Source organism: Rhinoderma darwinii, chromosome 1 (genome assembly GCF_050947455.1).
Source record: "Rhinoderma darwinii isolate aRhiDar2 chromosome 1, aRhiDar2.hap1, whole genome shotgun sequence".
Taxonomy (NCBI): Eukaryota; Metazoa; Chordata; class Amphibia; order Anura; family Rhinodermatidae; genus Rhinoderma; species Rhinoderma darwinii.
The window spans coordinates 217,978,103-218,005,517 of NC_134687.1; the positions used below are offsets into that span (position 1 = coordinate 217,978,103).

Sequence of the window (27,415 nt, forward strand, 5' to 3'; positions counted from 1 at the left end):
AGAGAAAAGTATCTCTTTCTCCACTTATGAGACTCCCCCCCTTTGTTTTGCTCACTCACTCTGAATTCACTCATAGAGCAGAGAGGAGACCATTCACTGCTTCACTGAGAGATCCGTATACAGCTGCCCATAGAAGTCTATGGAGAGGGGAGGGGGAGAAGGAAGCAGAAGCACGAGTCTAGCTAACAGTTTCCTATACACAGCATACAGAGAAGATCCATATGCAGCAGTAAGGAGCAGTGTTGCTGTTATTCCAGCACTGAGGTGAGGTACTAAGACCCTTACTAGAAGAAGCATCATTATCATGGAGGACATTACATAGCAGTAATATACAGTGTAGCTGTGAATCCAGCACTATGGTGAGACAGTAAAACACTTAGCAGAAACTGCAGCATCTGTGTGTGTGTGTGTGTGTGTGTGTCTCTCTCTTTGTCTCTCTCACTCTGCTCCCTCCCTACTTCTGCTGCCCCTCCCTTTGCCATAGACTTCTATAGGCAGCTGTAACCTGATTTCTCAGTGGAGCTTAGGAACCATATCCTCTCTGCCTAACTGAATATGGTTTCTATAAGTGAATTCTGAGTGAGAGAACAGTTAACCCCTTAAGGACGCAGCCTTGTTTTGGCCTTAATGCTCAGAGACCATTTTTCAAATCTGACATATTTCACTTTATGTGGTAATAACTTCGGAATGCTGAAACCTATCCAAGCGATCCTAAGATTGTTTACTCGTGACACATTGGGCTTTCTGTTAGTGGTAAAATTTAGTCGATATATTCAGTGTTTATTTGTGAAAAATAGAAAAATTTAGAGAAAATTTAAAAAAAAAAGATTTTTTTCTGAATGTAAATGTATCTGCTTGTAAGACAGAGGGTTATAGCACCCAAAAAAGTTACTAGTTCACATTTCCCATATGTCTACTATATGTTGGCATAATTTTTTGAACATTCTTTTTTTTTTTCTAGGACTTTACACGGCTTAAAACATAAGCAGGAATTTCTCATATTTTGAATACAATTTCAAAAGCCTCTTTTTTTAGGTACCAGTTCAGTTCTGATGCGGCTTTGAGGGGCTTATATATTAGAAACCTCCATAAACACCACATTTTAGAAACTAGACCCCTCAAAGCAGCATTTAGAAAGTTGATGAACCTTTTAGGCGTTTCACAGGAATTTAAAGCAAAGTAATTTCATTTTTTGTCAGAAAATCCTTTTTATTCCATTTTTTTTATGTAAAACAGAAGGTTTTACCAGAGAAACGCAACTCAATATTTATTGCCCAGATTCTGCAGTCTTGAGAAATATCCCACATGTGGCCCTATTATGCTAATGAACTGAAGCACAGGCCTCCGAAGCAAAGTAGCACTTAGTGGATTTTGAGGCCTCCTTTTTATTACACACCATGTCCGGTTTGAAAAGGTCTTGTGGTGCCAAAACAGTGGAAAACCCCCAAAAGTGACAATATTTGGCAAACTACACCCCTCAAGGAAATTACCGAGGTGTATAGTGGGCATTTAGATGTCACAGTTTTTTTTGCTGCATTTTGAATTAGGCTGTGCAATTGAAAATCACATTTTTCCGATAAAAGGTACAAATTTTTAATTCTGACAAGGAATAAAGGAGGAAAAGCACCCCAACATTTGTAAAGCAATTTCTCCCGATTACGGCAATACTCCATATGTGGTCATAAACTGCTGGTTGGAGAAACGGTAGGGCTCAGAAAGGCAGGAGCGCTATTTGGCATGTAGATTTTGCTGGATTGATTTCAGAGCGCCATGTCGAATTTGCAGAGCTTCTTAGGAACCAGAACAGGGGAAACCCCTTAAGGTGAAACTAGACCCCTTGAGGAATTCATTGTAGTTTTCATGGGGTGCATGCGGCTTTTTTATCAGTTTTTATTCTATTTTTAAGTGGCGTGGTGACTAAAAAACAGCAATTCTACTATTGTTTTTTATTCTATTTTTTTTAAAGCGTTCACCGTGCGCTATAAATTACATATTCACTTTATTTTGCGGGGTGATACGATTACGGCGATACCATATGTTTATAGTTTTTTTTATGTCTTATGGCGTTTGCATAATAAAATACTTTTTATAAAAAATAATTTACTCTTTGTGCTGCCTTATTCTAAGGGCGGATTCAGACGAACGTGTTTTGCGTCCGTGCCGACCGCGTGGTTTTCAGGCGGCTCGCGCAGACCTATACAAGTCTATGGGGCAGTGCAGACAGTCCGTGAGTTTTGCGCAGCGTTAGCCCGCTGCGTAAAACTCGCGACATGTTCTATGTGTCTGCGTTTTTCGCGCATCGCGCACCCATTGAAGACAATGGGTGAGTGAAAATCACGCATGCCCCACGGAAGTACTTCCGTGGGACAAGCGTTATTCGCGCAATAACAGTAAAAGAATGAATGTAACAAACATCCAAACGGAGTGTCATAAAGATGGCAGCTGCGCGAAAACCACGCAGCCGCGCATCCATATGAACAGGGCACACGGAGCTGTCAAGTGCCTTTTGCGCACGCAAAACACCGTGGTTTTTGCGTGCGCAAAACGCACACGCTCGTCTGAATCTGGCCTTAGAGCCATAACTTTTTTATTTTTCCATCAAGAAAGCCATGTGAGGGCTTGTTTTTTGCGTACCGAACTGAAGTTTTGACCAGTACCAATTTTAGGTACATGCGACTTTTTGATCTATTTTTATTCCATTTTTTGGGAGGTGAAGTGACCAACATATTTCATTCTGGTATGGTTGATTATTATTTTCTTTTAGGGCGTTCACCGTGCGGGATAAATAATGAAATACGCTATGGACGCGGCGATACCAATTATGTATAGTTTATTTACTTATCTTTATTAATAATAAAGGACTGATAATGTAAAAAGGGGGATTTCTACATTTATTACATTTAAAACTTTTATTTTTTATTTTTACACAACTTTTTTTTACTTTTTTACTTTGTCCCACTAGGGGACTTGAGGGCAGGAGGCCCTGATTGCAATTCTCATACGCATGTAGTGCAGCGTATTAGAGCTGTTAGCTATTATTAGGCCTCCGGTTGACATAGCAACCATTGCCGCCCGCTATCATGTAGCGGGTCGTTGATGATAGTTTAACCCCTAAGAAGCCGCGATCGCTATTGAACGCGGCTTCTAAGCGGTTAATCAGCGGGGACACCGCGATCTGTCACCACTGAAGGAGCTGCGTCACAGCTCCTGTATGTGTCGGGAGGATGGCCGAAATGGCCGTTTCTCCCGTGACGTACTATTAGGTCATGGAGCACGAACGATACAGTTACCATGACCTAATAGTACGTCCAGGAGCGGGAAGGGGTTAAAACAAGAAGGGGGAGCCTGCTAAGTGGAGAAAGAGGCATTTTTCTCTAATAAGATATATTACAAAGTTTCTTCGTTTTGCTTGTACTATTGATTTATGGAAAGTTGTTTACAACTGGAGGTACACTTTAATACAAATACACACTAAAAGGTATGTCCAGCTTTGCAACAAATTTTTCTTAATTCTCCACTGCATCTAACAGGAAAACATTAGCGAATTAGTCTTTATTAAATATATCCTACCATTTTGTGTTTTCGGCTCCTATGCAGACCAATGCGTCTCCATAGTAACAGGCTACAAAGAAACTCTGTGTAGTCTGATTCTGCAGCCATACTCTCTTCTAAGTGTCCCCTGATTCTTCCTAATATACATTTGGTAGGTTCGCAAAAAGTGGGAAGGGAGCATGACTGCAGGATCAGGCTACACAGAGCTTTTGTTGTTTGTTACCATGTGATAGCATAGGTCTGCATAAAAGCTGTAGACACAATACGGTAGGATTATTTGCACAATTACTTCAATCGTCATTTTAGATACATTGGAGCAATAAAAAAATGGTTGCAAAGGTAGACATAGCCTTGAAAGAGGTACGTACAGTATGTTGTAGTGTAAATTGGAAAAATTTAATTGTGAGACCCATTAGGGACAGGGACTGGTTTGGATGATGGGAATGTCTGTGCAGTGTTGAGAAATACGTCGGCTCATATATATATATATATATATATATAGGTACACAAGAAATGTCAACCGCACAGTCCAGGTCTCATAAAAATGAGGGTGCAAGCCCGCCAGGGATACGGCCATAGTCTCCCAAGGTATATATTTTTTCAAAAAACAGGCAGCACTCAGAAAGTTGTAGCAAAATTAGAAAAGGTGATTTATTCCATCAGTCCAATACAGCAACGTTTCAGCTCTTCAATAGGCTCTAATCTTAAATGGCACGGGGGGGTCGAGTGGGAGATATTTAACGTTACAGTTATCATCTTCATTATCGGCTACCACCGGTGTTAGCATTAGCCAAAATGTACCGTGCGGGTAAAATCCTAAATGTGTGTGGGCGTGTGTCTGTGTGTGAGCTTGGGAATGTCACATCAAGGTGACTTTAAATTACGTATTATTACAATCGACCTTGTCTACAATTGTAACATGATTTCATGTGTACACATTTGTACACAGCGAAAAATAATCTTATCTCAAAATCGTTTGCAGCATCGTTTTTGTATTGAAAAGAGCTTTCAAATGAGCCCCCACTCGACCCCCCCGTGCCATTTAAGAATTTGCTGCCCCTGTCCAACCCACCGTGGTGTTTTTTTTTGGCGTTAACTGGTAGATTTTATGACCCCTTTAAATCCCACCAAATTTCAACCCTCTACCTCGAGCCGGTCAAAAGTTATGAGGGTGTTCCGGAACTTTTGGTGGGCACTGTATACATATATATATATATATATATATATATGTATGTATACGGAATAAATAAATAGCGACAGGTTCTCTTACGTAACCTAACGACTACTACTGTATAAAGGTATGAAAGAGTTCTATACGAGTTCTCAGAATGCCCCATAAAAAACCCTGTAAGAGGCAATGAATTTTGCTAACACGGACTTACTGCTAAATCCTGTATTTCAGATTTTTTAACAGCTGCTTCATCTAAGAGCTGAGATTTCTCTGCCTCCAGGGTATCCACTTTCTGGCTCTGCTGTCCAATCATCTGAGTCATAGCTTCAATTTGTCCTCGGAGAGTTACTATCATGTTATCTTTTTCTAATAAAAGCAGTTTTAGTGTATCCGTGTCTCTTTGCATCTCTGTAAATTTTTGATTGTCTGCCTTCATTTGCTGGACCTCTCGTTTCTTAGACTCTGCATACAAACGCATCTTCTTTAGCTCATCAATAATATTCTGTAATGACTTGTCCTTTTCAGCCAGTAGGTTCCTTGTTTCTAATAAACTTTTCTCAGCATGGTCTAAACATTGGCTTTTGACTGCCAGATCATCTGAGGTTTTCTGCAGAGCATCTTTTACGGACGCCAGCTGGGAAGATGTACAGTTCAGGCTTGCTGTTTTCTCCTGAATAGTTTTCAACTTTCAAGAAATTACAAAAAAAAAAATTGTGTTCATCAGTATCTTAAATGTTTTGCATTGTAAGTAGCAATACTGTCAAGGCACAAGCACACATTTTTTTTATGCCTTTATAATTGATAGTACAAAATACCAAATGCCCAAAAATACTTTTCTATAATGACTTTAAATAGGTAATTTTGTAAGAAAAATATTAGGTAAATTGCGTTTTTAAATTCAATAGTTTCTATAAGGGCACATTCAGACGTGGCGGAATTGCTGTGGAATGCCGCTGCGGACAGTCCGCTGTTGAATTCTCCAGCGGCTGTTTTTTACATTTGTTTCTATACATTTTTAGGCAAGTTAGTTCAATCGTTGCGGAAAACTCCACTGCGGATCACAGGCTGCGGTGCAGAATTTTCCCTCCGCAGCATGCACTGTCTGTTGCGGAGAAGAAGCGGAATTTCACTGCAGATTTCAGCCTGCAATGCAAAAACTGAAATCTGTGGCGTCCGCTGTCTTTTCTGCAACGTCTGAATTACCTGTCAAATATGCAAATGTTGGTGCAGATTCGTTGCGTATTTGCCCCAAATCTGCACCAACATTTGCAGCGGAAAAATTCTGCCACGTCTGAACGTGCCCTTATAATCTAGGATACAAAGTCTCAAAACGTGAAGTGCTCACATATGTAGTGTGCTGCGCTATTGTTCCCATCAAAAAAAGGAAACCTAGCGGAATGGACGCAAACTGAAACAAACTAAAAGAAAAATAAAATATCATTGGAATCAATGGTATTACAAACGGAAACGCTACTTTCAGTTTGTCTTTCTGTTCATCTGTTCCTCTGATGGAACAGATGAATGGAAATACCAAATAGAAGGCAAACGTGATGTGAACAGGGCATAACCTTTAGGGTCTGTTCACACGCCCTATTTACGGACGTAATTCAGGTGTTTTACGCCTGGAATTACGGCCGAAAAAACGGCTCCAAACCGTCAGGAAACATCTGCCCATTGAATTCAATGGGTCTTACGGTGTTCTGTGCAGACAGGCTTTTTTTTTACGCGCCGCTGTCAAAAGACGGCGTGTAAAAAGACAGCCGCCTCAAAGAAGTGCATGTCACTTCTTGGCACGTAATTGGAGCCGTTTTTCATTGACTCCATTGAAAAACAGCTCCAATTACGTCCGTAGTGGATGCCGCGAAAAACGGCTGCACTTGCAAAAACGTCTGAAATTCAGGAGCTATTTGCGCCTGAAAACAGCTCCGTAATTTCAGACGTATTTTACGTTTGCCTGTGAACTTACCCTTACATGTGGCCACTCTCCATGAAAAAACAAACGAAGCAGGAATCATTTATCAATGCAATTGCACCAGTTATCTAAATAAATATATAAATATATATACATATATATATATATATATATATATATAAATAAAGTGTATAAACACCTATCAGCCATAACTAGAGATGTGTGAATTGATTCTAAGCTAATCGATTTCAGTCCGAATTCAACAAAAGTTTCGGATTCAGCAAAATCCTGAACTTTTGGGGTTCGCAGTGCAAGATTTGGCCAAATGTCTGCTGCCATTTTACAGATTCAAAAAAGCAAGAGAGGGAAGACAAGATAAAAAAAATACCATACTCACCGGGTCTCCTACTGAGATGACGTTGCTTTGTCCCATGTGACTGCTGCTGTGACATGTCCATGGCGGCCTCCTGAGATAAAATTGTTTTGTCCCATATGACCACTGCAGCCAATCACAGAATGCAGCGGTCACATGGGACTAAACTACATCTTCATGACAACAGTATTCCCTAATGGCAGTGGCCTCTTTCGGAAGGATAATACGCCCTGCTACACTGCAAAAATTGTTAAGGAATGAAATTGTTCAGAAATGGTTTGAAGAACAAGACCGTGAGTTCATGGTGTTGTCTATTTCCTCACAAAATCTAAATCCTATTGAGCATTTGTGGGAAGTGCTGTAAAAACAAGACCAATCCGTGGAGACCTTACTTTGCAACTCACAGAACTTAAAGGATCTGCTGCTAATGTCTTGGTGCCAGAATCACAAGACACTTTCAGAGTTCTTCTGGAGTCCATGCTTTGACGGGTCAAAGCTGTTTTGGCAGCATGAGGGGGACCTGCACCATATTAGTCAGGTGGTTTTAATGTTATGGCTGAACAGTATATTTGTTTATAAGGATTTATATCCCTATAAACACATATTATGAAATTAATCAGTGTCTGTCAGTCGCCACTTTCAATTTTATTTGCGTCATCTGTTCGAATATTTGAACATTAGCAAGAAGGAAAACTGTGCAACCTAATGAAGTGAGAGCAACTGACCACTGAGTTGTCTTGTATTTCGTCTGGAAATTCTAATGCAGTTACAGTACATCACTCTGCAGGAAACTATAAAATCTCAAACCTGTTGTTCTGCCTTCCACAGGCTTTCTTCCTTCACCATTTTCACCACTGCCTGAAGCCTCTCTACTTCAATTTTTCGCTCAATCAGCACTCTTCGTAGGTTTTCATGAGTTAGACATGTGACCATCTCCTGATCTTGTAATTGCTTGTTACGTTCCTTTTCCAAGCTCAGCTGTTTTTCACATGTCTTCAAGGTTTCCTTCAAGTGGAATGGCAATTGTCATTAACTTCAATAAAACTAATGACTATTGTTATTAAAATATTCATAATTCACTTAATATTTGATATTTTTTGTTGAAAATAACAATTTTATGCATTCATATAATGGTCATCAATATTATTTAGTAGCAAATGCCAATATCAAAAGACCAGGGAAGTAGAATGTCCTGTATTCTTACATTTAATTGCAGTAGTTGGCCACCATACTCTTGCTTGCACTGAGTATTTTCATTTTGCAGGTCCTTGAGTGCACCATTGGCAGATGATAAATGCTTTTTGAGCTCTTCTACCTATAACATAAAGCAAAATATATAATTAAATATAGTACAAAGTGTCAGGAAGATACCAAGAGTAATGTAACTTTTTCTCAGATGGTTCATAAGGTATACTGTACAAACTGTAAAGGCCTCCGCTCCCTGCCGCCAGCACGCTACACTTACTGCTCCCGGCGTCTGGTCCACAACGTCGTCCTCTTTCTCCTCTGCTTTCAGCCACTGACGTGCTCCACTGGGTCCTAGTACGCACGCGCTGATCCCTGTATTTTTAATGAACCAGCAAGCGCCAATTTTCTATCTATCACATGATGTGCTATAGAAGCTCCTCCTGCTCTGGAACACATTGCCAGCGCAATTTGGTTCCTTTGCATTCCTAGAGTTTCAAAGCTCCTTGCTGTACTGTTTGATTTCCTGTGTACCGAACCTTGACCATCTGTGCCTGCCACCAGCCTTAGGAATAAAAAGGTATAAAAATGAGTAGTTAGGCCCCATGCACATGACCGTATATTTCATCCGTAATTACGGACCCATTAATTTCTATTGGCCACAGACACCTTTCCGTATTTTTACGGATGGGTGTCTGTGCTGAAAAAATTATAAATCAAGTCCTATTTTTGTTCATAATTACGGCACAAACTCTCCCATAGAAACCTATGGGGGCTTCCTTAAATACGGATGGCTACAGATGTGCATCCATAAACCGACCGTAGTTATGGAAGCGTTGCTATGCGTAAAATGCTATGGAGACATAATTTGCAGCCTCCCTCTTTTTTTACGGATTCGTATATACGGATCAAATACGGATGCATTACGGACCGTATTTACGGATACCGTTCCGTATATACAGATAAAATATGGATGACTACGGATCCGTATATACGGACAGTATTTACGGGTAGATCAAAAATACGGTTGTGTGCATGGAGCCTTACTCTGAGACTCCCTGTGGCGCTGTTCCTCAGGGAAAATGCAAAGGCTCTGTTGTTTTCATGTATAAAAGAGTTTTATTGCATAAAAAGCAATTGCAGTGCACCATATTAGGCGTTTCGATCTCAAACGGGGCTCTTCATCAGAAACAACCACTGTGTCACAAAAAATGGGTGGGCACAAAAAAGTGAGTCAACAAAGAAGATGAATGCTGCTGCTAATTAACCCATTTATGTTTTATCGACAAATCATTTTGCTGCTACATCTTTCTCTTATCAACCTTAGGGTCCATACAGACAGCAAAGCCATGTGCATGGACCATGTACAGCAGCAAAGTCCATATGGTTCATTATTAAAATATATTACTGTATAACTAAAGTGTCCAGTTGCCCAAAGTTTTGAACTGTAATATCCAATGAATCCATATATGCCAAAAAAAAAGATAGAAACAAATCCCTACACCAAAATGCTCAAAACTCTAGGACTCCTTGAGGATAGAAGAGCCCCACGCGTATAGCCGTACTGGTGGCTCATTTAGGAGTAACTTCCCTCCCATCAAGTGACCATTTAAATAATTGCATATTCACATAGGTCACACATATATGCTCTTCTCTATTTGCCTGCTCTGTTTTTCAAAATCTTGCAATTATATATTTAATTATAGATATATGTATATATCTATATATGTGGAAAATTTACCTGAAATTTTAATTTCCTGGAGTCCGTAGCCAGCACACTTAAGGGTTAAGATACTTCATCTGACCGGATAGAAGAGACATATTACTCAGCAGTAATCAATTAAACAATTTGGAGGTCTTAGGCAGCCTTAAATAGAGCCCAAATCCCTTCAGAAAGCGTAACGTATGCAGCAGTATATATATATATATATATATATATATATATATATATATATATATATATATAGGGTGGGAAACTTGTGCTGCCTACGGACTCCAGGAAATGAACATTTCAGGTAAATTTTCCACTTCCTGATCGTCCTATGGCAGCACACTTAAGGGACTTAACAAGCAATGAGAATATGGCAGGTTTTTAGTTTTGGATGCTGCCACTAGTATTTTTTTGCCAAATGCAAAACCTTCAGAAGAAAATAAGTCGAGCCTATAATGTTTAATGAAGGTCAAGGAACAAGACCAAGTGGCTGCTTTGCAGACTTGGTCTAAGGGGACATGGCATCTTTCTGCCCACAATGTAGATGTGGATCTGGTTGAATGGGCCCGAATATCTAAGGGGGACTCTAGGCCTTCCAAGGAGTAGCAGTCCCTGATGATTTCTTTGAGCCATCTAGCTAGTGAAGCTTTGCTGGCTTTTTTCCCCTTATTTGGCCCCTGGAATTGGAGAAACAACTCTTCGGATTGTCTAAGCATTGTGAATCAATAGGGGTATTAGAGGCTACTGGTAAGACTGGCAAAACTATCTCTTGATTCAAGTTAGAGCTGGATGGTACTTTTAGTAAGAACCCTGGCATTGTTGTAAGGATAACACACTCGAGTAAGATCCTAAGATAAGGACAGAGCTTGCAACTCGCCAACCCGTCTTGCGGAGGTAATAGCTATCAAGAATAGGGTTTTATATGAGAGAAGCTTAAGGCTTACACTGTGAAGTGGTTTAAATGGGACACGGCTGACGTGTTTCAAAACAATGGGCAACTCCCAAGAGGGCAGAGGATTGTGATAGTGGATCTGGTTGAATGGGCCCGAATATCTAAGGGGGACTCTAGGCCTTCCAAGGAGTAGCAGTCCCTGATAATTTCTTTGAGCCATCTAGCTAGTGAAGCTGTGCTGGCTTTTTTCCCCTTATTTGGCCCCTGGAATTGGAGAAACAACTCTTCGGATTGTCTAAGCATTGTGAATCAATAGGGGTATTAGAGGTTTCTGGTAAGACTGGCAAAACTATCTCTTGATTCAAGTTAGAGCTGGATGGTACTTTTAGTAAGAACCCTGGCATTGTTGTAAGGATAACACACTCGGGTAAGATCCTAAGATAAGGACAGAGCTTGCAACTCGCCAACCCGTCTTGCGGAGGTAATAGCTATCAAGAATAGGGTTTTATATGAGAGAAGCTTAAGGCTTACACTGTGAAGTGGTTTAAATGGGACACGGCTGACGTGTTTCAAAACAATGGGCAACTCCCAAGAGGGCAGAGGATTGTGATAGTATGGCCTTAATTTTTTAACCGCTTTCAGGAATCTGGTTATCAGGGGATGGTTGGAGAACCTCCCCTCTGAATTGGCATTAATGGCCGTCAAATGCACTTTTAACGTATTGGGCTTGTGGCCTTTCTGGTATCCCTCTTGTAGAAACTGCAATACTGTGGACACTGTATCTGGTAGCCTGTCATTATCCTGACACCATTTAGAAAATATAAGCCATATTCGAGAATATATTTTCATCGTACTGGGTTTCTTGGAGGCTAATAAGGTATTGACTACCTCATCAGAAAAGCCCTTATTTTTTAGAGACTGTCGTTCAGTTTCCATGCCGTTAACTGTAACCTATCTAACGTGGGATGAAACCAACCCTCCAGTAGCAGGAGATCTGGATGTAATGGAAGTTTCCAGAAGTTGCCCTTCGAGAGATTCAACACAAGCGGAAACCATGCACTTCTGGGCCAATGAGGAATGATCGCTATGGCCTTCACTTTCTCGTCCCTTACTTTCCTCGATACCCGAGGAATGAGAGGAATGGGGGGAAAGACATATATGAAGGTCTTTTGCCAACTCAATGATAGACTGTCTATGGCATATGGGTGAACCGACCTGTTGAGGGAGCAGAACTTCCTTAATATGGTCGCCATGACGTCTAAAGATGGTTGGCCATCTTCCTGGTGATTTGAAGGAAGACTTCTGGATTCAAGCTCCACTCTCCTGGGTGAATCCGCTTCCTTCTCAGCCAATCCGCTTTCAGATTCAACACTCCTCAAATGTGGACTGCGGAGACTGAGCTTAGATTGTGTTCTGCCCACTGCATGATCTGACTGCATTCCTTTCTGAGAGAATTGCTCTTGGTGCCCCCTGCTTGTTTACATAAAACACTGCGGGGAGGTTGTCTGACTGAGTTTTGACATCGTGACGATGGAGTACAGTCTGAAAGTGTAATAGGGCTAGTTTGATCACCCTGAGCTCTTTCATGTTGGATGAAAGGCAGCTGTCGTATTTTGGACCATTTCTTTTGCACTCATGATGTTCCCACATGTGCACCCCAGCCTGAGCCTGAGGCATCCGTAGTGAGGAGTATCTGATGAACTGGTCTCAGAGATCTGCCTCGATCGAGATGGTAGTGTGCCAGCCACCACTGGAGATCTCGACTCTGACATGGACATTAGGGTGTCGAGAGACACTATTCTCTTGTCCCATTAGTATGTTGGATTGCAACATTTGGATGTGTGCTCCTGCCCAGGGTACCGCCTCGATAGCCGATGTTAGAAGGCCTAACACTCTCATGGCCTGACGAATGGAGCAGTGACTCAGTGATATTAGTCGTTGTAGAGTATATCCGGTCGCTGGATAATGACAGTGACATTTTCTGTGTGTCTACCATGAGTAGCCATTCTGGATGGTGGATCTGACCCAGGCGTCTGTGGACGTTTTTAGCCATAGGTGAACAAACTTTCCTAGCCTTCCACCTACTGGACACTCCTCTCTCTTGGCGTCATAAGTTAGGATTTCTTTGAAAGGGGGATTTCTTCCTGAAGGAGGGGTTACCCTCCTGCTTGCTTTTGAATCTACACTGCCTGTCACCCCCACGAAAATATTTTTGACCCTTAGGGGACCTTTTGGAATGGTTTTGAAAGGTTTTAATTGGCGGCCCCTTTGGAGGGCGTGGGAAGGAAATCCCTCTCTCATCATTTATCAACTTAAGGATGTCTTCCAGCTGAGGGCCGAAGAGAGAAGAGGGATGAAATGGTAGGGAACAGAAATGATTCTTGGACGGCATATCCCCTGTCCATTGCTTGATCCAAAGGGTTCTACGCGCCATATTAGAGAGAGCCAGGGATCTAGAAGAAAACTTCAAGACTGCTTTCATGAGAGGGATATTATGTAAGATCTTCTCTCTCGGTACGCCGTCCTCTAGATCTTGTGAGAGCTGACTAAGCCATGTACGAAGGGCTCTGGCAACCGGGATGGAGGCTGATGCCACTTTACACGCTGCAACCGACGATAAATAGGCTTTATTTAATATAGAATCCACTCTGCGTTCCATTGGATCCTTTAAGAGTGAGGATTCCTCAGAAGGAAATACAGATTTCTTTGATAATCTGGCGACAGCTAGATCAACCTTGGGCGGAACATCCCAGTTAAAACTGAACTTGGGATCTGTTTTGTAGGTATGTTTAAACCTCGCCCCTTGATCGATACGTTTCTCCGGCTTATCCCAATCTTTCTGGACCCAATCTGTAATAACAGGATGGGAGGGAAGGACTCTGTCTTTGTTGACCGGAAAATAATAAAGTTGTTCGTTTTTTGGTTTATGAGACATATCTTTATCTGTTTGACTGCTTTCAGCAAGTGCTGGACCTTGTCTTTATCTAACAGATAAATATTATCTAGAGGTTCCCCATCAGAGTCCTCTGAATCCAGATCATCCTCCGATATATCATATTCGGAAGGGGAATGCAGAGAGGGCGTCCGCTTTCTACCTTTAGATTTTTTCGGCATAGCAGCCGACTTAATCTCCAGAAAGGTATCCGTAAGCTGATCCTTAAACCAGGACAGAAACCCCTTGGTTCTGTATGAAGGGATTGTTCAGGAGGTCTGCAAGAGGAGCATAAACTCTGGTCCCAATCCCCTGGCAACGGTTGCTGACAACCTTTACACATATTGTGCTTGGATTTCCTTTTGCGTTTCCCTTGAGATGCAGGACTTGCCATCTGGGAAAAAAGGCATGCAATTAACAATCTAATCTCTAAGTGGCCTCAAGGAAGCAAACCCCTCTCACATTATCACAATGAAAGTTAGGTACCTTAATTCTCCAGGGTAAAGCAGCTTAACCAGCGCCGTAGCCCCGGATTCGCGGTCCTTTCTTGAACCGCCGGGATCCCGCGAGACTTCCTTTCTCGCGCATGTGCATTCCGCACCAAAGCCGGGAGAGTGCACTGCGCACACCTTACTTCGGCGGCTGCCATCTTGGGACACCCGTCCGGAGGTGTATGGGATCCACGTCTAGAAGCCGAGGGACAGGTAAGACCTGTATGCCGCTCCAGAATGGAAGCGTGGCTTCTCTTTACCTCCAGGTAAGATTTAGAAGCCAGGCCGAGTGACCAAGGAAACCCCCAGTATACAGCCCCCCATGTCCTCATGGGTCGCAGCTTAGGGACAGAGGAAACCCTTTGTATAAAGCATTTCGGTATAGATGTCTTCAGCTATCCATGTTCATAGAAGAGAAAAAATATGCTTTCTGAAGGGATTTGGGCTCTATTTAAGGCTACCTGGGACCTCCTAATTGTTTAATTGATTACTGCTGAGTAATATTTCTCTTCTATCTGGTCAGATGAATTATCTTAACCCTTAAGTGTGCTGCCGTAGGACGATCAGTAAATATATATATATTCCCTGTTTATTCTCTTTACCATCTATACCACCAGAGGACATCTCATGTTTTAATAACAATATATGGATTGACATAGGGATCAAATAATTGGATGTACATTATGCACTAATGGGGATTTTATATATATATATATATATATATATATATATATATATATATATATATATATATACACCTTATGTTCTGTATATTTCTATATTTACCAACTTATGTCCAAATATATCACTTTAAATTCTGGGTTTGTAACAGAAAAGTTAATTTTGTGACCACTTTGCATCCTATCGCCCTAATGGTCATTATCAAGGAGATACATAGTAACCAGAGATATGCTTTTTGTTCTAAGTCTGCATGCATGCACAGTGGGATGGGTATTTCTTTGAGCACTGCGCTTAGTTGTGTAGTCATGCCTGGTTGAGAGAATACAACAGCAGGTTTTTTTGTACATCGCCATCTTCAGTATTGGGAGATAGCTTACCGAATACGGTGGGATGTGGTTCCCCCCAGAGATGCTGGGGGGGGGGGGGGGATCGGGAGAAAGCCTGTATGATGCAGCAGATAATTTTCACACCATTTTATTCCATGTTTTAGTGACATATGTGAATATGTAATTATTTAAACAGACACTTGATGAGAGGAAAGTTACCCTTGATAAAGCTGCCAGTACAGCAATAAGCATGGGGTAACCTTTTTTTTGCAGTATTTGGATTCATTAGATACTGCAGTTCAAAACTTTGGGCCATTGAACACTTTATTTATACAGTAATATCCTGTGATGGTATCCTGTCATTTCATTTGGACGCCGTGATATTTAATCTGCAGTACCCTGGATTATTCATTATTGTTATTTGTCCAATATTATATACACATGTTCTTTATGTGTGATATGCTCTCTAGCCTTATTGTGGGTTAGCCTGGACACATGTTTTTGCTGTTTTAATTGTTTTTTTAACATACGGCTGTAGCCATCTTTATCTTGACTTTTAATGCATTAAATAGACAGTGTCAAAAAACTTCAACAAGACTTTTTCAATGGCTTTTGTTGTGTGATATCACGCTGCAGCAAGTTATCAGAGTCAAGATAAACATGGCAACATCTGTATGTCTGTTTTTTTTGCATTGTGACTTGAAGGCTATGTAAACCTTCGAAAGTGGTGATTTTTTTGAAAAATAAAAATGTCAGTCAGTTTGTTTGGTGAAACTTTATAATTAGTTTTGATTAAAAATTATTTTTAATTTTTTAGATACAGCTGTTCTGTATCCTGACACCCAGGATCCACCTGTAATCTATCACATCGAATTCAGATTTTAGCGAATGATACAGATGCTATGTATAGAGGATACATAACAGCTGTATCTCAAGAAGTAAAAATAATTTTTAATAAAAAACTAATTATAAAGTTGCACCAAACACCAAACACCATACAAATACAGCCATGCAAATAACACCATACATAGGCAAAATAAGGATAGATAGATAGATCGATCGATCGATAGATAGATAGAGCACCGCAGCAAATTTCTAAGATCCCACAGAGGTCATTCAACAACAGTTACAGTTAGGGCTGGCCTTAGGGATATATGTCCGAGTGCACAGGGCGCTGCACCCTCCCAGCATGTAGGGGGCGCCACTGGGCAGGCCGTTTGAGCTCTATGTCCTCTGCTCTTGGTCTCTGCGAGAAGCCTGTCAGCAAGGGAGGAGATAAGTGCCTATGTGGGTATATATACCGCATGTCTCAGTGTGTATATGTGTCTGTGCCTATAAGTCTCTGTTTTTGTATGTGTATATGTTCCAGTATGTGTGTGTATATGTGTGCCTTTGTGTCTATACATATGTCTGCATGTGTATATATGTGTGTGTGTGTGTGTGTGTGTGTGTGTATGCCTCTGTGTGTGTTTAAATATGCCTGTGTGGGTATAGTTATCAGAGTGTGTTATCTGTGGTGTTACATAGGACTGCAGGTAACATCTACTACATTATGTGTACTCAGAGAGTTATCACTGTGTTATCTGTGGTGTTACTTAGGACTGCAGGTAAAACTACAACATTATCTGTACTCAGAGAATTATCACTGTGGTATTTGTGGTGTTACATAGGACTACAGGTAACATCTACTGCATTATCTGTACTGTGTATATGTGCGTGTGTGGGTATATATGGGTATGTATGTGAATGTGTCTTAGTGCTTGTATATATGTGCCTTTGTGTATATACGTGCCTATATGTCTATATATGTGCCTTTTTGTATTTGTATATGTTCCTGTCTGTGTATTTATGTGCCTGTGTGTGTATGTGTGTTTGTATACGTGTCTGTATATCTATATATTTACCTCTATGTATGTATATATTCCAGAATGTGTGTATATATATTTGTCTGTTTGTTTAAATATCTGCCTTTATGTATGTGCAGTATACAGTGAAGGAAATAAGTATTTGATCCCTTGCTGATTTTGTAAGTTTGCCCACTGTCAAAGACATGAACAGTCTAGAATTTTTAGGCTAGGTTGATTTTACCAGTGAGAGATAGATTATATTTAAAAAAAAACAGAAAATCACATAGTCAAAATTATATATATTTATTTGCATTGTGCACAGAGAAATAAGTATTTGATCCCTTTGGCAAACAAGACTTAATACCTGGTGGCAAAACCCTTGTTGGCAAGCACAGCAGTCAGACGTTTTTTGTAGTTGATGATGAGGTTTGCACACATGTTAGATGGAATTTTGGCCCACTCCTCTTTGCAGATCATCTGTAAATCATTAAGATTTCGAGGCTGTCACTTGGCAACTCGGATCTTAAGCTCCCTCCATAAGTTTTCGATGGGATTAAGGTCTGGAGACTGGCTAGGCCACTCCATGACCTTAATGTGCTTCTTTTTGAGCCACTCCTTTGTTGCCTTGGCTGTATGTTTCGGGTCATTGTCGTGCTGGAAGACCCAGCCACGAGCCATTTTTAATGTCCTGGTGGAGGGAAGGAGGTTGTCACTCAGGATTTGATGGTACATGGCTCCATCCATTCTCCCATTGATGCGGTGAAGTAGTCCTGTGCCCTTAGCAGACAAACACCCCCAAAACATAATTTTTCCACTTCCATGCTTGACAGTGGGGACGGTGTTCTTTGGGTCATAGGCAGAATTTCTCTTCCTCCAAACACGGCGAGTTGAGTTAATGCCAAAGAGCTTAATTTTAGTCTCATCTGACCACAGCACCTTCTCCCAATCACTCTCAGAATCATCCAGATGTTCATTTGCAAACTTCAGACGGGCCTGTACATGTGCCTTCTTGAGCAGGGGGACCTTGCGGGCACTGCAGGATTTTAATCCATTACGGCGTAATGTGTTACCAATGGTTTTCTTGGTGACTGTGGTCCCAGCTGCCTTGAGATCATTAACAAGTTCCCCCTGTGTAGTTTTCGGCTGAGCTCTCACCTTCCTCAGGATCAAGGATACCCCACGAGGTGAGATTTTGCATGGAGCCCCAGATCGATGTCGATTGACAGTCATTTTGTAAGTCTTTCATTTTCTTACTATTGCACCAACAGTTGTCTCCTTCTCACCCAGCGTCTTACTTATGGTTTTGTAGCCCATTCCAGCCTTGTGCAGGACTATGATCTTGTCCCTGACATCCTTAGAAAGCTCTTTGGTCTTGCCCATGTTGTAGAGGTTAGAGTCAGACTGATTAATTGAGTCTGTGGGCAGGAGTCTTTTATACAGGTGACCATTTAAGACAGCTGTCTTTAATGCAGGCACCAAGTTGATTTGGAGCATGTAACTGGTCTGGAGGAGGCTAAACTCTTAATGGTTGGTAGGGGATCAAATACTTATTTCTCTGTGCACAATGCAAATAAATATATATAATTTTGACTATGTGATTTTCAGGTTTTTTTAAAAAATATAATCTATCTCTCACTGGTAAAATTAACCTAGCCTAAAAATTCTAGACTGTTCATGACTTTGACAGTGGGCAAACTTACAAAATCAGCAAGGGATCAAATACTTATTTCCTTCACTGTATATGTTCCAGTATGTGCGTGTCTATATATGTGGTTCATTTTTGGTTTGCGGAGGGCAGCAATAGAAAGTCCCGCACAGGGCGCCATCCAACCTAAGGCCGGCCCTGGTTACAGTACACATACAAGGGTATGTTTATAAGCAGTCTAGTTGCAGAAATTTCTTTAGCTGAAATATCCATTACATAACTCTGAATAGGAATATTTTTGCAGCTTGTGCATGAATTTTTTCAAATTGGAAGTTGCAGCAGAATCAAAATTGTGACATTGTGACTGAAAATCAATTCCATTCATCTGAGTGGCATATATGGTGGGTAGAAAAATGAGAACAAAAGGCGCTACATAGGGTAAGTCAGGTTAAAGATATCATTCTCTGTTGATCATGGGTAATGGAGGCTCACCTTTGGTTCTTGTGCATAAATAGGCACAACACAATTTCAGAGTGAGAAATTAGAAAGGATGCTGCCAGTGTCATCTTCCCTGGGGGGGGGGGGGGGGGTCAGTTGCCAGCCTTTCCAGGATTTGAATGGAGACAGATAAAAAATGGAGAACAGGTGGGGATCCACTGTAACAATGAGACACCATGCTGGCGCAAAACTTCCACAACTCAGTAGGGTATTGGTAAAAGGTATTTATTGTACAAAACACAATGAAACAGGAGTCTATAAAATACAATGAATTTTGGGAACCAGAACCCCCTTTTCAAGTAAGAATGAGATAGTTGTTAGAGGCCTCCCAGGGAGCGTGGTTAAATTAGCAAATATCAACAACATCGTGGAATTTTTTTGCTTGTGTATGGTAGAAAGGGATGTTTAGGAGTACAACTGGTTCAGGTGGTTTCCAGTATATACATACGGAAAACAGGGGGAAAGGGAATGAAGAGACAGGACCAGCGGCTCCTGCTTGAGATGTGATGTGGCAGCGGCCGGAACCGTGGCTAGCGATCAAAAAGATCGGAGGTGGCATAGCGGTAGTGGTATAGCAGCAGTGGGGCTGAGAAGGCAAGCAAGTGTGCCGATAAAAATGCTCCAAGGGAATTTAGCATTGTTACGTGGTTGTTAGACAACAAGCTGACGCCAGAGTCTTGGCGTCGACTACATCACATGGTTGCTAGGTGACCAACCGACAACAGACTAGGAGCAGCTAGTGAGCACAGGGAGGGGGGGGGTGGTGCCAGTAGCGAGGGCTAGGGATAGAAGACAATAATTGGAGGGACATATAAATGTATAAATTCATCTGAGTGGGGCAGTTTCTGCAGAAGTTGCATGGTTTACTGCAGGCCCCATTCAGAAGAGTGGAACTCATTTTACATTGCAGAAATTTCTGCAACAAATCTGCCACATGTGAACTTACCCTTATACAAACTGTGTCTACTACTTTAAACCTCAGGATATTGTTATACATATGTAAAAACTTCAGGACTGTTACCGCGAGGTATACAGACTCACGAGTTGGCTTAATGTAGCTTGATATTATAAGTCATAAGCACAGAAACAAAAAAGTTCAACAGTGTAAAGAAAAAAGAACCAAACTCAATTGAAGAATAAATAATTTAGCAGGGTTTGCATGATGTGTTGTAAAGTGATGCAAGATGACTAAATATAGCATTGGCAGTTAGGAGAATGATTGCCTGACCAGGATGGATTTTTGGTCTCTGGCCAAGACAAAAAAAAAAATGGGCACAGATACTGAGTATACATGACAGATCACTTTTGTAATGTCAGCAGAGGACATACAAGATTCCTAACACAAACTGACATTAAGCAAGTGTAAAATTAACAAGACAGGTGTTAAACCATATATATATATGGCTTAACTGTGTGTAGTATATACAGTGTTATGACATAACTGCTTGTAGGATTTAATATTGAAACTGAATTTATAGGGAGAAAGATTTTTAAAAGGTAACAAAATGTACTAATCTTAGGTAATGGGGTGGTAATGGTGCAGAGCAGGTAAAACACACCATTACCATGCCACATAAAAAACTAATTACAAAGATGTGTTTTTTATTGTGGTTGAAGTTTTTACTATTACTGTGTGGGACACTAAGAGGAGAGCTATTACTGTGTTGGGCCTAAAAGGGACACTATTACTGCTTAGGGGGCACTATTACTGTGTGTAGCGCAAAAGGCGGTTACTTATGCTGTGTGGGGCAGCAAGAGGGGCATTATTACTGGCTAAGACACTATGGATGGCAAGTTTGTGTAGAGGGTTTGGAATAGGTGGGGAGAGTGCTGACAAATTGAGGAGCTAAAGATGTCTGCACTGCAAATTCTGAAGAGGCAAGTCGTGGCCGGGAGAAAACGTCATGGCGGTCTGGGTCAGATGTAAAAGAAAAGGTAAAGTGAACGACCACAGATAGAGAAGATATCATCTGTGAGCCACTGGATATAACTGTACTGTATTTACTTATATCGGCCGCAGAGCACCTGTGTAGAACAGGTATCTACCACTATCTGGTCATTGTATGCTGGTAATGTGGGTATTTGTAAAGTGGTTTATATTCAGTAACAGTATGGTAGTATTATTCAGTCCCTATGTGGTGGTAATATGTGGTGGGGTTGTGGCCAAGGTGCAAAATTTGCACTGGGTTAATAGGACTCTAGTTATGCCCATGATTACATGGTTTGCCATTCTTTTGATTGACTGGCATGTAATACTACATTTCAAACTTGGTGAACCGTCCAGCTAGCAGCTTATTCCCAAAGGTTCCAGGAGTGTACGGTTTTTCCATGCGGTTCTTGGGAACGTGACCGCTACCACGGCTCGGCTGCATCGTGTTTAAACACCATAAAACTGATTTTCAATTGTATATAAACAATGTACTCATGTGATATTAACCGCTTCCCGACCGCCCACAGTAAATTCACGTCGGCACTTGCTGGGATCTGTGTAGCGCGGACGTGAATTAATGGTGGGTGTTAAAAGCAGAGTAGCACTGACACCCGTATCTCACCTGCCTCTGGTCCCGGAGACATGATCGGGACCTGAATGGTTCAGGTCCCGATCATGTGATCGCAGGGAAAGTTTATTGTAGCAACAAACTGGAAAGTTTGTTGCTGTAATAAACTGGAAAATTTCTACAACAAACTTTCCCAGGGACTGATAGTGCTTGCTGCCATCGGTTGTCATGGCAAAGCCGGAGGCCATACAACGGCCTCCGGGTCTGCCATGCACGGAAGCCTATGAGGACCAGGTCATAGGCTTCCTGTCAGGGTATGTGCACACACACTAATTACGTCCGTAATTGACGGACGTATTTCGGCCGCAAGTCCCGGACCGAACACAGTGCAGGGAGCCGGGCTCCTAGCATCATACTTATGTACGATGCTAGGAGTCCCTGCCTCGCTGCAGGACAACTGTCTCGTACTGAAAACATGATTACAGTACAGGACAGTTGTCCTGCAGCGAGGCAGGGACTCCTAGCATCGTACATAAGTATGATGCTAGGAGCCCGGCTCCCTGCACTGTGTTCGGTCCGGTACTTGCGGCCGAAATACGTCCGTCAATTACGGACGTAATTAGTATGTGTGCACATACCCTCAGTGTGACTCTCAGCGTCACACTAAAGTTTATAATACCGTACACTACTTAGGTAGTGTAATGTATTACAGCAGCTATCAGTGCTGCAGGTCTTCAAGTAAAAAAAGTAAAAAGTAAAAAAAAAAAGTTATAAAAATGTTTTATAAAAGCGTAAAAATAAGTTATACGTTTCAAAAAGCCAAAATGTTTTTTTTCCTATAATTTGACTTTTATTATAGGAAAAAACTATGAAAACGTTAAAAAAGTACACATATTTGGTATCACCACATTCATAACGACCCAAACTATAAAATATAATATTATTTATCCCGCATGATGAACTCAGCAACCATTTAAAAAAAACAAAACAATGCCAGAATCACAATTTTTTTTGGTCACCGCCCCTCACAAAATATAGAATGAAAAGTGATCAAAATGTCGCATTTACCCCAAAATAGTACCAATAAAAACGACAACCCATTCCGCAAAAAACATGTCATTACACAGCTTTTTTGACTGAAAAATAAAAAAGTTATGGCTCTCAGAATATGGTGACACAAAAAATAAATTATTTTATAGCAAAGTTATTTTATTGCGCAAACGCAACAAAACAAAAAAAAACAAAAACGATATACATATGGTATCGCCGTAATCATATCGACCAGCAAGTAAAATGTAATTTAGAGCAAATGGGGAATACTGTAAAACAAAAAAAAAGGACAAAAAACATTGTCAGAATTTGTTTTTTTGTCACCTTGCTTGCCCAAAAAATCAAAATCAAAAAATCGAATGTACCCCAAAATGGTGCCAATGAAAACGACAGATTGTCCCGCAACAAGTAAGCCCTCACACAGCTCCGGTGGAGAAAAAATAAAATAGTTCTGGCTCTCAGAATATAGCAATAGAAATTGTGCAGAGCGTTCCAAAAGCGGATAAGATTGGGCACCATTTATCAGTGCGACACTGGCCACATATTTATGTATTGTTATTTATTTACTGCATTATTATACCCTCTTATTATGTCCTGATGTACTCTGCCCAGCTTACATACGCCCCCATATTATAAACTGAAATACCAGCAAAACCCCAAACAGAACTATTACCAAGCAAAATCTGCGCTCCAAAAGCCAAATGGCACTCCCTCCATTCTGAGCCCTACAGCGTGCCCAAACACCAGCTTACGTCCACATATATGAAATTTTATACCCGGGAGAACCCGCTCAACATTGTATGAGGTATTTGTCTTCAGTGGCACAAACTGGGCACAACATATTGTGCATTAAAATGGCATACCAGTGGAAAATGTTCCCTTTGCACCATCTGCTGCACATTAACCCCTTTGCGCATCGCGACTTAATAGCATGTCGTGGTGCGGGGGGTTTTATATGAAGCGGGCTCATGCGCTGAGCCCGCTCCATATGCTGCAGGTGTCAGCTGTGTATTACAGCTGACACCCGGGACTAACGGACAGGAACAGCGATTGCGCTGTAAGGGTATGTTCACACGACAACGGCAAATACGTCTGAAATTACGGAGCTGTTTTCAGGAGAAAACAGCTCCTGAATTTCAGACGTTTTTACAAGTGCACGCATTTTTCGCGGCATCTTTTACGGCCATAGTTGGAGCTGGTTTTTATTGGAGTCAATGAAAAATGGCTCCAATTACGTCCCAAGAAGTGTCCTGCATTTTTTTGACGCGGCCGTAATTTTACGTGCCGTCTTTTGACAGCGACGCGCAAAATGACGGCTCGTCTGCACAGAACATCGTAAGACCCATTGCAAGCAATGGGCAGCTGTTTGCCGACGTATTGGAGCCGTCTTTTCAGCCGTAATTCGAGGTGTAAAACGCCTCCATTACGTCTGAAAAGAGGTTGTGTGCACGTACCCTCACAGGTGCCTGTAAAAATGACATTATGCTGCAATACGTTAGTATTGCAGTGTATTGTACCAGTGATCTAACGATTAGCTGGTTCAAGTCCCCTAGGAGGACTAATAAAATGTGTAAAAAAAAAAGTAAATAAACTTATTATTAGTGAAAAAAAGATATAATATATTTAACCCTTTCACGACCAAGGACGAAAATGCACGTCCTGGTCGACTGCTAGTTCCCGCACCAGGACGTGCATTTTCGTCCGCATTTCAAACTGTCACTCTGTGTAAACACAGAGTGACAGACCCGCGCTGACAGCTGTCCTAGACAGCTGAGACATCAGTCTCGCCGGACAGCGGACCATCGCCGCTGCTTTCGGCAGTTAACCCCTTAAGTGCGGCGACGGATTGCCGTCGCCGCATTTAAGTGGTTTGAAGCACATCAGCAGCACCCACGAAGTGATCGTGGGGGCTACCGATGCTTGTCACGGCAATCGGAGGTCAGATAATGACCTCCGGGTTGCCATGTACGGAAGCCTCGGAGGAACAGCCTCCGGCCGTTCCTCCTCTGCTTCCTGTCAGTGTGACAGTCACGTCACAATGACAGTTAGAGTACATTACACTACGTGTGTAGTGTAATGTACTCTAACAGCGATCAAAGCTGCAAGTCTCAATGTCCCCTAGTGGGACAAGTAAAAAAAGTAAAAAAAAGTAATAAAAATGTTTTAAAAAAAGTGTAAAAATAAAAGTTAGAAGTGATATAAACATGAACTGTTTTTTTTCCTATAATAAAACTTTTATTATAGAAAAAAAATGAACACGTTAAAAAAGTACACATATTTCATATCACCGCGTTCGTAACGACCCCAACTATAAAACTGTAATGTTATTTTCCCCGCACGATGAACACCCCAAAAAAAATCAATAAAAAACGACGACAGAATCACAATTTTTTTGGTCACCACCGCTCCCTAAATAAAGAATAAAAAGTGATCAAAAAGTCGCATGTTCCCAAAAATAGTACCAATACAAACTTCTATCCGTCCCGCAAAAAACAAGCCCTTACACAGCTTTTTTGACTAAAAAATAAAAAAATTACGGCTCTCAGAATATGGTGACACAGAAATTTTTTTTGTTTATAAATAAGTCATTTTATTGTGCAAACGCTAAAAAAAAGTTCCAAACCTATATACATCTGGTATCACCGTAATCGTACCGACCCGCAGAATAAAGTAAAAATGTCATTTATAGCGTACGGTGAGCGCCGCAAAAAGAAAACCTAAAAAAACGGTGTCAGAATTCCTGTTTTTTGCTCAGGATTGCAAAAAAATTTAACAAAAAGTGATAAAAAAAAATAAATCGCATGTACCCCAAAATGGTACCAATGAAAACGACAGATTGTCCCGCAACAAATAAGCCCTCACAGGGCTCCAGTGGTGAAAAAATAAAAAAGTTCTGGCTCTCAGAATATGGCGATGCAAAATGTGCAGAGTGTTCCAAAATCGGATAAGATCGGGCACCATTTATCAGTACGACACCGGCCACATAGCTATGAATTATTATTTATTTACCCCATTATTATACCCTCTTATTATGCCCTGATGAACCCCGCACAGATTACATATGCCCCCCACATTATAAACTGAAACACCAGCGAAACCCAAAACAAAAAAACTACCAAGCAAAATCTGCGCTCCAAAAGCAAAATGGCGTCCCTCCCTTCTGAGCCCTGCAGCGTGCCCAATCAACAATTTGCGCCCACACATACGGCGTCGCCATACCCGAGAGAACCCGCTTAACGTTTTATGAGGTATTTGTCTTCTGTGGCACAAACTGGGCACAACATATTATGCACTAAAATGGCGTATCAGTGGAAAATTGCAATTTTCACTTTGAACCATCTGCTGTGCACTAACCCCTTTGCGCACTATGACTTAATTGCCCGTCATGGTGCGGCGGTTGATGTATGGAGCGGGCGCACATGCTGTGCCCGCTCCATACGCTGCGGGTGTCGGCTGTGTATTACAGCAGGCCCCCTCGGTACTAACGGACAGGTACAGCGATCGCTCTGTTACAGAAGCCTGTAAGAATAACAATATTGCAGTATATTGTACCAGTGATCCAATGATCGCTGGATCAAGTCCCCTAAGGGGATTGAATAATAAAATGTGTAGAAGAATTATAGTTATTAGTAGTGAGAATTATTTTTTTTAAAGTTAAAAAAACAAAACACCTTTTCGCATTTTTCTTCTAAAGTAATTTAAAAAAATTAACAAAATTGGTATCGCTACGTCCGTAAAAGTCCGAACTATTACAATATACCATTATTTAATTTGCACAGTGCACACCTTAAAAAAATGTAATAATTGAAACCGCCAAAATCGCAGGTTTTTTTTTTTTGTCACCTTCGCTCTAAAAAAAAAATGTAATACAACTTTTGAATCACTTTTTATGTACCAAAAAATGGTACCAATAAAAACTGCACCTCCTCCCGCAAGAAATAAGCCCTCACACCGCTCTATTGATGGAAAAATAAAAAAGTTATGGCTCTTGGAAAGCGGGAGTGAAAATCTAAAATATGAAAGCAAAAACTGGATCAGTCCTGAAAGGGTTAATTCATTTCTAATGAAAAAACGTATGACCCCATGTGCGGTATTTCCGTACTCGGGAGAAATTGCTTTATAAAAAATGGTTGTTTTTTTCCTCCTTTATCCCTTGTGAAAATGAGAAAATTCAACATTTTAGTGGAAAAAATTTTGATATTAATTTTCGCGCCCTAATTCTAATAAACTCTGCAAAAGACCCGTGGGGTGTATATGCTCACTATACCCCTAGAAAAATTCCTTGAAGGTTTTTCCAAAATGGGGTCACTTTTGGCGGGGTTTCCACTGTTTTGGTCCCTCCAGTGCATTGCAAATGCGACATGGCACCGAAAACCATTCCAGCAAAATCATAAATCCAAATGGCGCTCCTTCCCTTTTGAGCCCTGCTGTGGGTCCAAACAGCAGTTTATTACCACATATGGGGTATTGTCGTAATCGGGAGACATTGCTTTACAAATGTTGGGGTGCATTTTCTTCGTTATTCCTTGTAAATAATAAAAATTTCTATGTTGTTTCAGAAAAAAAGTACATTTTAATTTTTACAGACTAATTCCAATATATTTAGCGAAAAACCTGTGTGGTCAAAATGCTAACTATACCCCTAGATAAA

At 41.1% G+C, this 27,415-nt stretch overlaps 1 protein-coding gene across 2 annotated transcripts in view; it reads right to left on the reverse strand.

Moving 5' to 3' along the window:
* CCDC158 (coiled-coil domain containing 158) overlaps nucleotides 1-27,415 on the reverse strand; it is a 193,773-nt gene that overhangs the window by 44,526 nt on the left and 121,832 nt on the right. For both annotated transcript variants that reach the window (XM_075849847.1, XM_075849848.1), the window contains exons 10-12: nucleotides 8,213-8,323; nucleotides 7,816-8,013; nucleotides 4,935-5,408 (exon numbers count right to left, since the gene is read on the reverse strand). In XM_075849847.1, the coding sequence (XP_075705962.1) occupies nucleotides 4,935-5,408; nucleotides 7,816-8,013; nucleotides 8,213-8,323 (783 nt within the window). The remainder of the gene's footprint in view (nucleotides 1-4,934; nucleotides 5,409-7,815; nucleotides 8,014-8,212; nucleotides 8,324-27,415) is intronic.